Source organism: Fistularia commersonii, chromosome 9 (assembly GCF_037954325.1).
Source record: "Fistularia commersonii isolate RoL2024-O1a breed Wild chromosome 9, RoL_Fcom_v1.0, whole genome shotgun sequence".
Taxonomy (NCBI): domain Eukaryota; kingdom Metazoa; phylum Chordata; class Actinopteri; order Syngnathiformes; family Fistulariidae; genus Fistularia; species Fistularia commersonii.
The window spans coordinates 16487113-16504613 of NC_141292.1; the positions used below are offsets into that span (position 1 = coordinate 16487113).

Genomic DNA, 17501 nt, shown 5'->3' on the forward strand with positions numbered 1-17501 from the left:
AAATCAATAAAGAAATTGAAATTCTTTGTCACAGCAGCGTAACGGTCAAGATGCCAAAAAAGAAAAGAAATATAAATATAAATATAAATCTAAATACAAAAGCAGAAGACGAGATAAGGAGACCAAAAAAAAATCCACGAATAAATAAATATACAGCAGTATATATTATATATATATATTTGTTGAGAAATTCAGATTTGGAAGTATATTTGAACTTTAAAAGAGCAGTCATCTGAATTTACAAATTGTTTATTAAGAATAATAAAATTATAAAAGTCGCGTTTGTGATCGTTAGGAGACATTAATCTCAGAATTTCCCGTTTTTGACCGTCATCTCGCGGTAACACATACCGGAAGTGGTGACATCAGACATCAACAACTTTTTGCACAGTAAACCACTTTTTTAATGTTTAAAAAAATAAATAAATAAATAAAATTAAAAAAAAAAAAATTATATATATATATATATATATATATATATATATATAAATTTAAATATATATATATATATATGTATAAAAATAGGAGAAAAAAATGAGAAAACGAAACCGAACACTTTCCACGGAATCTCCGGACCATCGGCCCCCGCAACCCCCCTCCCCCTCCTCCTCCCGCACTGGGCGTCCCGCACAATGCGCCCCGCCCCGCCCCGCCCCTTCCTCACGCCGTAAAAGTGGATTTGAACTTGCGGGGACGACACTTTGCGGCGAACCGGAGCCGCAGCCGGTTGTTCTTCATCCTCCTCTTTTACTCACGGAAGTTTTTCTCCTCATTTTTTTTTTTTTCAACCGGATTTTTCTTCTTCTTTTTTTTTTATTTTTTTCGTTGAAGTTTCAAGGATTTCACAAGGTGGGTGTTTTATTTTTTTGGGGGGGAAATAAATAAATCAGATCTGCAGCTGTTTTAAAAGAAAATGAAGGAAATATAAATAAAAACAAAAAGTCCTCATCGTGGCGGCTCCTGCAGAGGATTTAAATCTGAAAGGGTTTTTAATCTTGCAGGGTTTTAAACTCTTAGAAACATCTGGAGGTGCAGACAGATGTTTATAGAAAAAAGATATATATTATTGTTAACAGACAATTTGTTTCAAAAAGCTTTTTTGGGGGGCCACGGGGTTAAGAGAAAAACCCCACCCGGGTTTCACAAAATAATGAAAAAAAGCGAAATCTTTTTTTTTTTTTTTTGAAAGAAATTGACATGTTTAATTATTGTTTTTAAATTTAATCAATTCAAATCAAAAGGAATTTTATTTTTTATCATTTAGACCGCCATTAAAAAACAGATAGAGATAGTTAGTTTAAAAAAAAAAACCTTGACAAAAGTTGATAATCAAAGATACTTTGTGGAAAAAAATGGCAATTTTGAAAAATACAGTTAATCTTTTAAATTCATTAATTATCTAATCAATTTAAATCAAAAAAGAATCATCCCAACAGGCATTTAGACTTATATTAAAAAAAAACGGATAGAGGTAGTTGGTTAAAAAAGAATTGGCAAAAGTTGATAATTATCAATAATTTGTGAATAAATAGCAATTTTTGAAAAATATAGTAAATGTTTTAATTCATTGATAAGTTAATCAATTTAAATCAAATGGGATTTGTTCTAACAATCATTTAGGCTTACAGTAAAAAAGAGATGGTTGGTTAAAACAATTTTGAAAAATGTTGATAATTATCAATAATTAAAAAAAAATAGCAATTTTGAAAAAAACAGTACATTTTTAAATTCATTAATTCATAAATTGTCACTATTAATGTTTGCATTTCTATTGTTTCCTTGTTTTTGTGTATACGGAATTAGACCTGCTGTAAGAATAGAGATAATTAATTGTTTTTTTTTTAATTATTTAGAAAAAAAAAGCAATATGGGAAAATAAACAGAATCTGAAGTTAATCTTTGTTTTGAATTTTATTTCATTCATTCATTCATTTATTTTACCATTTTGTCACTCTTTTGTATTTTATTATTATTGTTTCTTTTAAATCAGTATTTTGTTTAAATGTAATTAGACCTAGTGCAAAAAGCAATAGAGGCAATTAATTAAGTTTTTGTCACATTATTTAAAAAATGCTTCTGAAGTTGATAATTATCAATTATTTGTGAAAAAAATAGTAATTTAGAAAGAAAGAGTATTTTTAAGATTTATTTATCCATTTCTGTATTTTGTCACTTTTGTGTTTTTATTTTTATCATTTCTTTTAAATCAGTATTTTGTTTAAATGCAATTAGACCAACATAAAAAAACTGACAGAGGTTTTCGTCTCATTGTTTAAAAAAAAAAAAAAAAAAAGCTTCAGAAATTGATAATTATCAATAATTTATGGAAAAAATAGCAATTTAATCCATTTATGTATTTTACCACTTTGTCACTTCTTGTGTTTTTAATTTTTTGTTTTCTTTTAAATCTGTATTTGTGTATCTGAGACGCGGAGTAAGACGCCTAAAATAAAAGGCATTTTCATTATTATTATTATGATTATTATGTATATATATATATATACGCAAGTGAAGGACTGGTGGTTGCGTTCGTCCCGTCCGCAGGTCTCGTCGCCATGACGCCCGCCGCCGCCCGCCGCCTGCTGGTTCTGCTGTGTGTGTCCGCTGTGTGTGTCGCCCGTCCGCCGCCAGGTGAGTGTGTGTGAGACGTCTTGAAAACCTCCAAAAAATATGTGACCCTTGTTGCCGTGGTTACTCGTGGGCGGGACTAAAAGAAGCCTGATGTCCTGATGCAGGTTCGACGGAGATGAAGACCCTCGTCGGTTCCTTAGGGGGCAGGATGTTGCTCCCCTGCCCGGTGACCACCAGCCTCCACGCTCGGTACCCGGACAAGCTCCTGAGGATCAAGTGGACCCGGCTGGACGTGGACGTCGGCGTGGAGAAGGTGGTGCTGGTGGCCCAGGACAGCGTGGTGAAGGTGGGGGAGGGGTACCAGGACCGGGTGGCGGTGGCCGTCCCCTCGCTGGCGTCGGGCGACGGATCGCTCGCCATTTCCCGGCTGCGCTCCAGCGACGGCGGGCTGTACCGCTGCGAGGTGATGCAAGGCATGGACGACACGCAGAGAACCGTTAGCATCCAGGTCAAAGGTCAGTTGGGCCTAAGGGTACCACTCGGGGGCGGGGACGGAACGGTATTTTTCAAAACTCATCTTCAGTGTCCTTGATGGTGTTGGGGATGGAGGTGCAGGGGGTGGTAGAGGGTTTGAGGTTGTGGAGTTGGCGGTTGGAAGGGGTGTGCTAGTCGGGGGTTCGGAAGTCTGGGGGGTCTTGTTGGGAGGTGTTGTTGGTTTGGGAGGTGGTAGAGAGTTGGAGTTAGAGGTTGACCAGGGCGTGGTAGTGGGAGGTGGTGGAGGTTGTGGTGGTTGAAGTAGGAGGTTGGAGGTTTGCAGGGTTGCATGTTGGTTTGGAGGCTAGTAGTTTGTAAGCAGGGGTTGGTGTCAATTGGGAAGTTGGAAGTTTGGGTTTGGAGGTTTGGCGGTTGGCCGAAGGATGTAGTTTTTGAAGTGGTCTTGGTGGGAGGTGTTGTTGGTTTGGGAGGTGGTAGAGACTTGGAGTTAGAGGTTGACCAGGGCGTGGTAGTGGGAGGTGGTGGAGGTTGTGGTGGTTGAAGTAGGAGGTTAGGGGTTTACCGGGTTGCACCTTGGTGGGGATGCTAGTAGTTTAAAAGCAGGGCGTGGTGTCAATTGGGAAGTTGGAAGTTTGGGTTTGGAGGTTTGGAGGTTAGAGATGGTGGCTTATGGGTTGGGGGGTTGGAGGTTTGCCGAAGGACGTAGTTTTTGGGGTGGTCTTGTTGGGAGGTGTTGTTGGTTTGGGAGGTTGCAGGAGGTGGTAGAGAGTTGGAATTAGAGGTTGACCAGGGCGTGGTAGTGGGAGGTGGTGTAGCTTGTGATGGTTGAAGTAGGAGGTTGGAGGTTTGCAGGGTTGCATGTTGGTTGGGAGGCTAGTAGTTTGAAAGCAGGGGGTGGTGTCCATTGGGAAGTTGGAAGTTTGGGTTTGGAGGTTTGGAGGTTAGAGATGGAGGGGTTATGGGTTTGGGGGTTGGAGGTTGGCCGAAGGATGTAGTTTTTGGGGTGGTCTTGGTGGGAGGCGGTTTAAGTTTGGGGATTGGAGATTTTTAAGGGGTTGGACGAACCTCTTGGACTAACCCTGACTTCTCCCTGGATTCCCCCCTCCAGACACCTCCTGGATCCTCTATGACTAACCCTGCCAACTTCTCGAATCTTCTCAGACTAACCATTCCCACCTCCTGTATCCTCACGGACCAATCTTGCCGACTTCCTTGAACCTCTCTGACCATCCCTACCCACTTTTCGGATCCTCTCAGACTTACTTCTGCCCGTTCCCTCTCCAGGGGTCGTCTTCCACTACCGCGCTCACACTAGCCGCTACACTCTGGACTTTGCGGCGGCGGGAGAAGCGTGCACGTCGGCCGGGGCTACCATGGCGTCGCCCGCACAGCTGAGCGCCGCCTTCGAGGACGGCCTGGACCAGTGCGACGCCGGCTGGCTTAAAGACCAGACGGTCAGGTGAGGTCATCAGCGACAGCCATACCCCCAAAAATCCTGATTGTTTCCTTCGTAACGTGACGGATCGATCGTCAATATTATTGATCGACTGCTATTTTCCCGATCAGGTACCCGATCACAACTCCTCGTCCCGGCTGCGAAGGAGACCTGAATGACCTACCCGGAGTCCGATCCTACGGCGTCCGAAACCTGACGGAGAAATACGATGTTTACTGCTACGTGGAGGAGCTTCATGGTAGGCAACTGTGGTTTCTGCTTAGCTTAGCTCAGTTTAGCTGAGCTCAAATTAGCTTAGGTAGTGCTATTGGAAAACAAGAGAGCAAAGTTGTGAGCTTAAGTTGAAAACATCGCAGATGAGCAAATTCACCTCGGAGATCTGACGTGACCTAGCTTACTCGATAGTGCTAATATCCATCCAAGCTAACGTCCATATGTTTCTAAGGAGGGATCTTTAGGCTACCACCGCTAACATTCCGCAGAGATCTGAAAAAAGGTCAAGTCAGGTCGTCTTGATGTGAACTATCTGAGTGTTAGCAAACCAAGATAGCGCTAGCTTCACGTTAGCTGAAGTACCGACTCTGCCCATTGGCAAACAAATTCCTGCGGTATGTCAGAATCACATGACCGAACTCCACGTTTTCTTTTCGTCAGTCCGCATCGCCAGCAAAGTCAAGCTAACCCGTGCTAACAGACAGCTTCGCCTTAGCGTTAGCGCCAACCTCCATATGTTTCCTTACAATATTTGGGATTTGACGTGTCGCCCCTCTCGTCCAATCTGAAGGCGAGGTCTTCTATGCTCCGTGGGACAAGCTAACTCTCCGCGAGGCCCGGAACGAGTGCGCCGGCAGGAACGCCACCCTGGCGACGCCGGGCCAGCTGTTCGCCGCCTGGCGCAGTGGCCTGGACCGCTGCGACTACGGCTGGTTGTCCGACGGCAGCGTGCGCTACCCGGTCAACGTCCCCCGGCTCCAGTGCGGCGGCGGCCTGCTAGGGGTTCGGACCCTCTACAAGAACCCTGACCAGACGGGCTTCCCAGACCCCTGGGAGCTCCACGGGGCCTACTGCTTCAGAGGTGAGCTGGTTCATCCTATGTTCTCTTACCTGGTATCTACATGTTCCTCTACCTGTGCACCAGGTTCTCCAGGTTCGCTTTATGTGGACTCTTCAGGTTCTCCAACCTGTGTTCCATCTGTATCCATGTTCTCCTGCCTTTGTTCACTATAGGTTTATCCTTTGCCTGGGTTCTCCATGTTCTTCAGCCTTGGTTCTCTATTGGTTGGTCTATTAGTTGACCTTCTGCTAGGGTTCCTCCTACAGGGTGTTCTATTTCCTGGTACCTACATGTTCCCCAACCTGTCTTCTATCTGTATGGGTTCTCCATGTCCTCCTGCCTTGGTTCTCCATATGTGGGTTGTCTATGGTTTCCTGTCTGGGTTCTTCCTACGTTCTCAGTGGGATCTCAGTGTGTTCCTCCATGTTCTTCCATGTTCTCCGTAGTTTGCTGTTGATCAGTGGTACCGTCCGGCTCGTACCATCACGGTGAGGGGGGTGGGGGTTCGACCCAAAAGAGGAACATGAGCTCCCGCCACTGAGTTTATGAGGGGAAAACCCCGAGCCCTGGTGCACTCTGACACAGATCCTGCAGAACCGGGACGGGTCCCTAATGGTTCCCAGCTGGAACCCGCCAAGGCCGGGGGAGAAGGTAGAGGAGGAGGTGGAGGTCCTCCCAAGACGAGACGCCCCGAAACATAAAGACGCAGAAACCATCTGTGGAGCAGATGATTTGGAAAACAAGTAAATAAGGACGATAGTCCGGTATCTGCGAGGTTCCTCCTCCTCTTCTTCGTCCTCCACGGTGAAGTCAACGCACGGCTCGCCAGAATCATGATGTCATACCTGCGAGAAGAGGCCAGCGGACGGCGGAGGGGGTTCGATATGGATAAAAAAAATTGATATTTTTACAAAGAAAAATCGCATTCGCTTGTCACATACAGACAGTTTTCACTTGTTCCTTCAGGCGCCAAATAGTCCAAACTTTTTGGCTCAGGGACCGAATCAACTTTTAAAATTTGACAAACAGGACGGTTCAGCACAAGCTACGATACATGTAAAAATGCTAACAGTTGATATCAGACGGAGCTGAATATCAGGGGAGCTGAAAATTCCCAATTAGCTCCAGAAATGAAATAATCTCCTGTTTGAGCTCCAACATTTATTGATCCAATCATTCAATCAAACACATCGAGTTTAAATTCTATTCCGATCTTTGGAGGGCCGGATTAAAAAGACCAACCGACCGTAGTTTGCCCGTTCACCCTCTCATTCATACGTCTGGAGAATTTAGGATCTCCGATGATCTTTGGTTTGACCCCAAAACTTCAGCTGGTGAATGTGTGATGGCGCCCCCTGGTGGCCGGGAGTGGAAGTGCAAAAACAAATATGCCGGGGACGACGTGAAACATAAATAAGAACCCCCGCCCGTCCCCTTCTCGTGTCCACGGCCCCTCACAGGCAAAGTAGGAGTGTGTGTGTGTGTGTGTGTGTGTGTGTGTGTGTGTGTGTGTGTGTGTGTTTTGGTCAATTTTGTAGCGCTTATTAAAGCATTATGTCAGAGATGTTGAGGCAAACCTGCTGCATATTCCCAGTACGCTAACTATATGAACTCAGCTCGCCGGCCGCACAAAGCCCTGCATTGTGTGTGTGGGTGTGTGTGTGTGTTTGCATGTACACATGCACGTGTGTGTGTGTGTTTTGGACGTGTGTTTCCTGCCTTTTCTCATATGGTATGTATTCCATCAGAATGAGATAGAGATCTTTGCTAGCATCGCCGGCCAGAAGCCTCCTCCCTCAGGCGGTCTGTTTTCGGGATTGCAATTAGCGCATGTTTGGAGGAAAAAAAAGATCGGATTCAAACCCCAGGAATCAAAAGTTTTCTGGGGATGAACGGAAGAAGTACGATGGTCGATAGCATACTGTGGCTAGGTTTTGTTCTCTTGAATGGTGACCCAGTTCGCTAGGATCCAAGGAGTCTGAAACCATGGAGCTGTCAGTGCAAAGATGTTGGGATTAGCCAACGAGTAGGTTAGCTTGTTTTGACTTAGCGCCTACCCGTCAAAGGAAGTGTTGTAGCTCTTTCCTTAGCAGCCGAGTGACTCTTTGTGGAGCACTTGGGCCTGCAAATGGGTCGTTTGTAGACCAATGGCGCTGTCCAATGAGGCTCCAATGAGGCTCAATCATGCTCACCCTTAAATCCACATGTGGGCGGGGCCTTCCATCCGTCCTTTGACTTAAATGTAACCCTGCTCTTCTGTTAGCTCAGGGAGGCGTAGCCAAACGCAGCAAGCGGAGAGGTACCACCGGAAGTCGTGAGCACTGTTGCGCGGTATGCTTAAGAACATGGAAGACAACATGACATGGGGCCTGCAAATGGATCATTTGTGGACCAGTGCCACTGTCCAATGAGGAGACCTTGTACCTAAAGGCTTAATCATGCGCACCCTTAAATCCACATATGGGCGGGGCCTGCCATCAGTCCTTTCCGTTAAATGTAACCCCGCTCTTCTGTTAGCTCAGGGAGGCATAGCCAAACGCAGCAAGCGGAGAGGTACCACCGGAAGTCGTGGGCACTGCTGCACGGTATGCTTAAGAACATGGAAGACAACATGACATGGGTGCAACCAGGGAGAAGAATTCTCCACATGCTGCCTTGTATTTAAAGGATGCTCAGACCGCCGCCGTCTAGTGTGCTGCCTCTCTCTTAGAATGCACACCATCTCCTGCTCCCCATGTTTGAAAGGGAACCCGGAACTTGGAAGTGAACTCCGCACTGCCCTCTAGTGGATGCAGTGCTTAAAGCTCGCATTGGACGTTTGCGGGCGGTGATGTTTGACGTTTGAAATAGAAGTTTACAGATGTAGTGTTAGCATAAAAGAGCTGTTAGGCATTTGTGAACAGATCCTTGCTGACAAGTCAGATCCTGAGTCACTTCTTCTGGAAAGCAGCTTCTTGAGTACTGTTGGATCCTGGCTGCTACCTACCCTGACACTATGTGTGGGTGGATCCGGCGTGTTCGGCAATGACGCGATACAAGATATTTAGGCTGAAGTCAGCATTTAATTCAGCAGTCAAAATAAAGCATACAGAGCTCGGGGTCTGATCTTCCCTGACAAGCAACAAAGTGTGTCAGTTCACAAAGTCTGGTTATGTTTTCCTGACCCAATGTTTTTGTAATACAAAGAATGAAATGCGTAGTTGTCGGTGTCTTCTTGTCATTGGTCGATGACAGTTGTTATGGTCTTCTCCCAGGAGGTAGCTTGCGCGGATTGGCCCATCGTTATCAGACTCCTCATGGCTTTTTGGTGTGTTAAAGGTCATTATAGCGCACACCTCCTCTATCTAAAGAACCCTCAGTACCTCCTTGTTTATCATCTATGGAGTTGTTATCCATTTCTCTACAATCACGTTCCTTTACTCGAGGTTCTCCATATGACTGTCTCAGACGTGCTATGGACACTCTTTTATCTGGACCGCTCCATCCTGAGCTGCCCGTGCACATAATATTGTTTTGGTTGAGGAGTCATTGTTTTGCTTCCGCTCTCCATGACATCTTAATGCACTCACTAAGGCTTTAGAGATTTGGCTTCATGAATATTATTGTAACAATTTGTTGATGACTACCAGCATGTTGATAGAGCATGAATGTAAAGCTGTACAGTACCTTCTGTTTCCTTTAGGGATGTAGAATCTGAGAAGGTGTCCTTTCACTCCAGGACAGACAATTAAAGGATGTGGGAGTTGAAATTTTGGGGGGTTTGGACGATGGGGTTGATGTGTTAGCCACTAGCATTGATGTCATACCGCATCATTGCCCGTTTCTTTCACCTTCTTGCTCTGGTTGGCGTAGGGTCGAGGCTGTACGCGACCCTAAGTACTCCTATTTTAAGTACTCCTATTTGATGCAATAAAGGCTTTGGTTGACAATAGGTTTTAAACCGCCATCCGTCGATGTTACATGGTAAGGACCTGACAATTTGGACCCCAAATCCAGGTTCTTTTGCTAAACTTGGCTCGCCTTCCTTCAGCGAGTCCCTCAGTAGTGTTGGTATAACATTTCTGGATGTATCCTCTCAGGACCCGCCTCCCAAAATCCAAGTTTGTTTTTGCTCTGCATTATTTGTTTTCCCAGCTTTGTGTATTTGCCATCCCATCCGTCCGTCTGCTCTCTCCATATCTGGAACTTGCCGATGGACTTCTCAAGATGTTCCCCTCGTGTTTGCTTGGTTGCTCCGCGGGTTCCCTGGCATGCCTGTCAATCAAAACCTGGCCCTCAAGGTGTTTCCGTGGCGTTGTTTACACAACACAAGGTGCTCTGGATGGCTGCAAATGCAAACTTGTAATTAGAGGCTTGGGTGGGGGAGGTTCTGAAGATGCCTGGAGTCAATCACAGTTGCCAAAAGGTTGGAGGGGTCAGCTGTCAATCACAGGGCCACACACTGAGACAGACAACCGTTTACCTTCTCCTTTGGACAATTTAGGGTCTTCAATGAACCTGCTGACGATGGAAGGATAAGAGAGAACCAGAGGCAGGAGATCATGAAAGATATCCAGACAGGAGAACATGAGAAGGCCACACAAGGAGAACCTGGGCAGGAGAACATAGAGAGAACTCAAGAAGGCATGGGTAGACTGTAGATACATCCCATAACAAGAACCCTGGCAGGACAACATGGAGAAAACCCTGACCTGAGAACATGGAGGGAACACGAGTTGGAGCTCGAGACAAGAGAGCATGAAGAGAACCCAGACTGGAGAATGTGGTCCGGTCTGGGCACTGACAGCTAGCACTTGCTCGTGGCAGAAGCTCACACTAGTTAGGAGTTTTCAGAAGGTAGCGACTGTTGCTATGGTTACCTGAAACCCTTCAATTCCCACAGTGTACCCGAGAACCTTTTTCCTTTTTTTTGCAGCAAAGCTTCCAGAACCTACGACCCCAAGTCCGTTGGAGACAACGGAGGGCCCCCACTCTGCAAGGACAATGGGGCACCAAGCTCACCCTGATGGGGTCACATCTCCACCCACCCCCTCGCCGGGTCAGACCTCCACCTTCTGGACCCCAAAGCCGGACGACTTCGATCTGCGAGAGTTCAACACCTTCTCTCAGGTGGAGGCAGTTCCGGTAAGGGGAGACGTTCTGCCCCCCATGGAGCTCCCGTTGCTGCCCACCACTCGTTCGCAGATGGCGCACCTTGACATCGCCCACGGCGGGTCAGGGAGTAGCGGCGACGACGGGGCGAGCGGCGCAGAGGCTTCGAGCTCCGCCCCAACGTGGCCGCAGACCCCGCCCACAACGGAAGGGGTGGTTCTGCACGGGATCCCGAGCATACATGTCAGCAGCGTGGAGGCGGATCCGTTGCGCCCTGCTGTCGTTTTTAAAGAGGACGTGACGCCCGCCGTCCTGCCGGCGCATGACGCCAACTCGTCCGACAAACCGCCGTTCCACGTCATCATCGTCAACGTGCAGAGCAAGGACCAATCAGGTGGGTAAGGGGTCCATATCGTTGATTGGTTCCACCTTTGAAGATTGACAGCCCGAAACATCATGAGGAGTCACTTGTTTGAGCTTCATGCTACATTTCTTGTTGTCTAGTTAAATGCTGATTAACCCTGTTGTTTGGCTAAATGCTAATTTACTCAATGATTAGACCAATGCTAATTTACTCAATGGCTAGACCAATGCTAATTTCCCCCACTGTTCAGTGAAATGCTAATTTTCCAGTCCTTTAGCTGAATGCAAATTTTCCAGTGGGTTTGCTAAATGCTAATAATCCTGTTGTTCGGCTCAACCCTCACTCTCCACATTGTTTAGTGAAATAATAATTTCCTGTTGTGTAGCGTAATGCTAATTTCCCCATTGTCAAGATGATTGCTAATTATCCTGCTGTTTAACTAAATGCTAATGTTCCCATTGTTTAGCTAAATTCTAAGTGTCCTGTTAAGCTAAATTCTAAGTGTCCTGTTTACTTTCATGCAAATATCCCCCCATTGTTTGGCAAAATGCTAATAATCTTGTTGTTTAGCGAAATGCTAACAATCAAGTCATGGGAAAAAATCCATCTCAGTTAGAACCGCAAGTTCCCACTCAGGAAGTGCATAAGCGTTACATGTTCTAGCTAGTTTTGTCCTGTGGCCGTCACGTTATTGCTTCGCCATGCTACTTCCCCCTCAGCCTTTAGCGCCCCCGCTGGTGGAACAAGTAGTGGACCTGAATCATTCGTTCACATGTCATGAGACCCCTTGTCCCGGCAGTCCCTGAAGGAACCAGGAACCTTCTTACTGTGAGGCCAAATCGCTAACCACTCCTCTAGCGCACCACAACGTTCATTCTGATCCTAATAAGGCGTGAACTGGACGTGGCGGGTCAGATGCCGGACCAGACGGCTGGCGTTTCTCCTAAACAACCCTCAGCGTTGTGATTCCAGTGGCCTGATGTCACGGGAACCAGGAGCACCAGTCAAAACAAACATGGCGGCAAACTGGCGCCGGTGAAGTTCCAACCGATTGAGTTGTTCTAGTGCTTGCTACCGTCACATATTAGCACTAGCTAATATCGCGAGTGAATGCTCGCTAACACCATGAGCTAGCTACAGCTAATGACGCATCTAGAGCTAACTTGCAATGCCCAGACATGACCTGTGACAAGCTAGCTTCTGATTGAACTTCTCTTGTCGGATATATCTGGATTTTCATCGGAATCGAGTACTGTTTTTGATCATCACTAGCTGTTTTTCTTACCTGCTACTACCAAAACCTGCTCGCTTGGCCAGGGCTCTGCCGCTCTGGAAGGTCTTGTGACCTTCTGGAGGTACTTCCCAGGAAACCCCCGAAGCTCAGGAGCTCCCATCTTCCTTCTCTTCTCCCTCTGCCTTCTTCGCCTTCGGAGACACTGACGGATTCTTCTTCCTCGCTGTTCTTCGTTGTGAGCAATGATCTCTTGATGAAGTCACTTGGCATCTCCCGGGACCGCAGACCAAGTACGGTATTTTTCGGACCATAAGGCGCACTGGGTTATAAGGAACTCGATAAAACATACAGTATTTAAAGCCAAACAAAACAGTCAGTTTAGTCCAACTTTATTCAATTCATTCCCTTGTTCAATAACCCACTATTCAATGTTGTCCTCTAACTGTGGCCATCTCGCTTTGTTCCCTTGGAAACTCTTAGTTTTCTTTATTTGGGGCGGTTCATCTGCTTGCTTCCTCCACTTCCGTACCATTGATTCATTCATGTTGAATTCTTTCGCAGCTGCTCTTTTCCCATCATCAACTGCGCGACTGATAGCCTTGAGTTTGAATTGCGCTTAGTATGCATGTCTCTTAACAGGAGATATTTTGGGGGTCCTCAGTATTATTTTGTTGAAGCACAGTACGCACCGGAGGTAAGTGTACTAGGCACTGCTCTCTAATTGTTAATGGTTACCGGCGATAGTGGACACCTGAAGTTAGTGTGAGGTTGGACCAACGTTGTATTCCAGCACTGCATCATTAGTTATCTAACGTTATCTGAAGTTGCACCCCATATTCAACCACTTTAACACGACAACTAATTGAGAAGAGCGGCTTTGTCGCTCAGCAAAGTCGCACTAAAACATTTTGACAGATTTTTGAACGCAGTGGACCACATAAAAACTGGACCTCCAACCAGGGGTCGGCAACCTTAAACACCCAAAGAGCCATTTGGACCCGGTTTCCTCGGAAAAGAAAACACCGGGAGCCGCAATTACTTTTTGACGTCTAAAATAAAGGTACCACTGTATATATTGCTTTTTATTACCTTTATACTTTGTATAAACAAGTGTGTTGCTTCTGAAATTCACAAAGTATTACGGAGAAAATTAAATTTTATTTATGTAATCAACTCATTTTGGGCTTTCAGAGCGTTTAGCGGAGCCTTGACCTGAATTTTAGAAATAAATCAGGAAAAAATCACTGTGTCAGTAAACAATAAAAAAATAAATATTTGCAAAATATCTTCATAAATATTTATTTTACCTGGTTTATGGGACTTCTGCTGCTGAACTTCTGCGCACAGCATCTGCAAACCGGGACTTTACCGGCTTCCGCGAGTATGACGTTACTTTGAGTGGCGAAAAATAATAAATATAATTTTATTTAATATTTCAAGATCACAACTTAGAACTAAAAGTTAAAAAAAGGAATTAACACAAATGAAATACACTTCAATTAAATTTTATAAATTATTTTCCCAAGCCACTCGGAGCCGCAGTGTAAAGATGAAAGAGCCTCCCTCCAACCAAACTGGTTCGACGTCAGCACATACTGTACATAAGGCGCACTGGATTATAAGGCCCACAGATGATTTTTGAGAAATTTTAAGGATTTCAAATGCATCGTATAGTGCGAAAAATACAGTTCACCAATGCTTGAGAAGTAAGCAGTGGACCTTAATGGCGATACTTTTCATTCATTAGTATCTAAAACGCTTGTCCTGAAGCCTATCTTGGCTGTCATTGGAAGAGAGGCGGGGTTTCACCACATATGAAGGCATACAAGTCATGCACCCATTCACTTGCCATATATAGACATACACTCTTTCACCCTCTCATTCACATGTCGCATGTTAGATTCAGTTTCAGGAGCAGTCTACTTCCTTGTCGGGTCGCAGCGGGCCAGTGGAAAGACTTCCAGTTGTCTGACCTTCTCCGATGGAGAGAATAGAATCCTTGTCTTCCGCTCCGTCTTGTCAATGTCCTCTCTGTTCTGTCAAAGTAAAAGCCTTGACCCTTGACCCCCCCCACCTCCAGTCCACACTCAGTGAATACATGAACTCCGCAGTTCCAGTCAACAAAGACTCCTTATGTTCGTGTCTAAACCCGTCACAATGTCGGGAACTGCAAAGAGGTTCGTGTTTTCGGGGCCCCTGATCCTGCGGTCCTTCGGTGGGGAACCGTTGACTTTTTTTTTTCACCCCGACTTCCTGTGGACTTGCTGTCGGGGCAAACTACTCCCGTATGCTCTGTAGGGAACGGCTCAGGAAAACGGTATGCCCTTGGTTTACCACCTCCCGCTTGTGGGTGTTCTATCTTGACGCCATCGGTGAGGCCCCAAGTCACTCAACTGCCCCCCAACACACACACACACACACACACACACACACACACACACACACACCTTGTTATTGGGTATATTGGGTGAACTTCATGTAGCTGCTGATGGTAATTTTCTTCCTCAGATTAAGGAACATCAGGATCAACGATCGGATCAGACCTTTTGGATCTTGTTCTCTTCACTCTTCTCTCTTCCCTCTTCCTCTCTCTGCTTCCAAGTTCCTGTTTCCTGTTTTTTGGTCTGTCTTTTGATTCCTGTTTACCGTTACTGTGTCCTGGTTCCTGTTTGCTGTTTCCTCTTCTTCTTCCCTTTCCACTTCGTGTTCTTGCCCCTGCTCCGATTCCTGTTCCTCCTCTTCCCACTCTTCCTATTCCTGTTTCCTGTTTCCTGGTCCTGGTTCGTGGTTCCTGGTACCCTTTTCCTTTTTTTCTTTTCCAGTTCCTGTTACCTCTTCCCCTTTCTCTTCTTCCTTCTTCATCCACTTGCCGTTTGCTGTTCTTGCTCCTGCTACTGTTCCAGTTTCCCTTTCGATTGTTCCTGATTCCTGTTCCTCTGCATCCCCCCTCCCTATTCTTGTTCCTGTTTCTCTATCTCTTCCTGTCCCTTGGTCCCCATTTCCTCTTCCTCTTCCTGTTTCCTTTTCTTGCTCCTGCTCCCTCTTGCTGTTTCCTGTCTCCTGGTTCCCAATTCTTCATCCCATCTTCCGCTTCCTGTTTTCTTTTTCCTGTTCCTCTTTCTTGCTCTCCTTTTCCCCTTCTCCTTCCTCTTCCTGTTTCCTATTCTTGCCCCCACTTCCAGTCTATGTGTCCTGTTTCCTTGTTCTGGTTCATGACTCTTAGTCTTCTTTATCCCTGTTTCCTCTTCCTGTTCCCTGTTTCCTCTTTTTGTCTGCTCTTTTTGCTCCTGGTTCCTCTATCTACCAGCTCTTCCTGTTCCTGTTCCTTGTTCCTGTATCCTCCTTGTTCCTGTTTCTTGGATACTGATTCCTGTTTCCTGTTCATTCCCCTTTTCCTGTTTCCTGTTCCTGGCTCCCAATTCCTGATTCCTGTTCATTTTCATCCCCCTCTTCACCGTCCTGTTTCTGTTTCCCTTACCTGTTTCTTGTTCCTGTTCCTGTTTCCTGCTCCCCTTATCCACCTTTTCCTGTTTCCTGGATACTGATTCCTGGTTCTTGTTCCTTCCTTCGTGTTTCATGTCCCCCCTTCCTCTTCCTGTTCCGTGTTCCCTCCTTCTCTTCCTGTGTTCTTGTTTCCCTTTCCTGTTCCTGTTCCTTGTTCCTGTGCCTTTTCCCGTTTCCTGGATATTGATTCCCGGTTCCTGTTCCTCTACATTCCCCTCTTCCTGTTCCCTGTTCCCTTCTTCCCTTCCTGTTCCTGTTTCCCTTTCCTGTTTCTGTTCCTGTTCCTGCTCCTGTTCCTTGTTCCTGTGCCTTTTCCCGTTTCCTGGATATTGATTCCCGGTTCCTGTTCCTCTACATCCTCCTCTTCCTGTTCCTGTTTCCTGCTCCCCTTACCCACCTTTTCCTGTTTCCTGGATACTGATTCCTGGTTCCTGTTCCTCTACACTCCCCACTTCCTGTTTCATTTCCCCCCTTCCTCTTCCTGTTCTGTGTTACCTCCTTCTCTTCCTGCGTTCCTGTTTCCCTTTCCTGTTCCTGTTCCTGTTCCATGTTCCTGTGCCTTTTCCCGTTTCCTGGGTATTGATTCCCGGTTCCTGTTCCTCTACATCCCCCTCTTCCTGTTCCCTGTTCCCTTCTTCCCTTCCTGTTTCCTGTTTCCTGCTCCTGCTCCTGTTCTTGTTCCTAATCCCGCCCTCTGTTCCTGTTCCTCCCTCAGTGGACCGTATCGTGGAGATCCTGAAGCAGCCTCCTGGCGGCGCTGACAGCCTGCAGCCCGGCTTCCCTCACATCACCGACCTGACGCACCTGATTGGCGGCGCCCTGGGCAGCGGGGACGCCGGCGCCGCCGAGACCACGCCTGTCGACCTGCCCCCGATGGTCAGCTTCGTCAACAGGAAACACGAGGTAGGACAATTATTGATCAGGAGCCGATCAAACCTTTTTCCTCACCAGTATCTTAGCTCTTATGTGACCTCATGTTTTCTTATCATTTCTTAAGATATCTTAAAATCTCATCTTAGCTTAGCTTATCTTATGTTATCTAATGTTCTCTTATCGTATCTAAAGATATCTAATCTAAGCTTATCTTAGCTCTCCCGTCAGTCAAGGCTTATCAATAAGAATCCTCAACTTATCTTATCTTATCTTATCTTATCTTATGTTAGCTTAGCTTAGCTTAGCTTATTTTATCTTATCTCTCATGTCAGTCGAGGCTTATCAATAAGTATCTTATCTTATCTTATCTTATCTTATCTTATCTTATCTTATCTTATCTTATCTTAACTTATCTTAACTTATCTTAGCTTAGCTGATCTTATCTTATCTTATCTTAAGATATCTGATCTCATCTTAGCTTATCTTATCTTATGTTAGCTTATGTTCTCTTATCGTATCTTAAATATCTCATCTTAGCTTATCTTAGCTCTCACGTCAGTCAGGGCTTACCAATCAGAATCCTCATCTTATCTTAGCTTAGCTTAGCTTAGCTTAGCTTATTTTATCTTATCTCTCACTTGAGTCGAGACTTACCAATAAGAATCGTCATCTTAGCTTTGCTTATCTCATGTTTTCATACGTTATCTGAAGATATCTTATCTTATGTTCTCTTATCGTATCTTAAGATATCTGATCTTAGCTTATCTTAGCTCTCACGTCAGTCGGGGTTTACCAATCAGAATCCTTATCTTATCTTATCTTATCTTATCTTGAGATATCAACTCTTGTCTTAGCTTAG

The 17501-nt window shown here is 45.6% G+C and overlaps 1 protein-coding gene across 3 annotated transcripts in view; it reads left to right on the forward strand.

Moving 5' to 3' along the window:
- Positions 1-657: 657 nt before the first annotated feature.
- Positions 658-17501, forward strand: part of vcanb (versican b) — a 35474-nt gene continuing 18630 nt past the window's right edge. Inside the window, exons 1-8 of one of the 3 annotated variants that reach the window (XM_086152778.1) lie at positions 658-849; positions 2545-2637; positions 2736-3086; positions 4351-4525; positions 4633-4760; positions 5307-5597; positions 10492-11061; positions 16485-16672. In XM_086152778.1, coding sequence (XP_086008904.1) covers positions 2556-2637; positions 2736-3086; positions 4351-4525; positions 4633-4760; positions 5307-5597; positions 10492-11061; positions 16485-16672 — 1785 coding nt within the window. In that variant the 5' untranslated portion in view covers positions 658-849; positions 2545-2555. Of the gene's footprint in view, positions 850-2544; positions 2642-2735; positions 3087-4350; positions 4526-4632; positions 4761-5306; positions 5598-10491; positions 11062-16484; positions 16673-17501 lie in introns of those variants that run through there. The other 2 variants (XM_086152779.1, XM_086152780.1) reach the window with 2 other exon arrangements.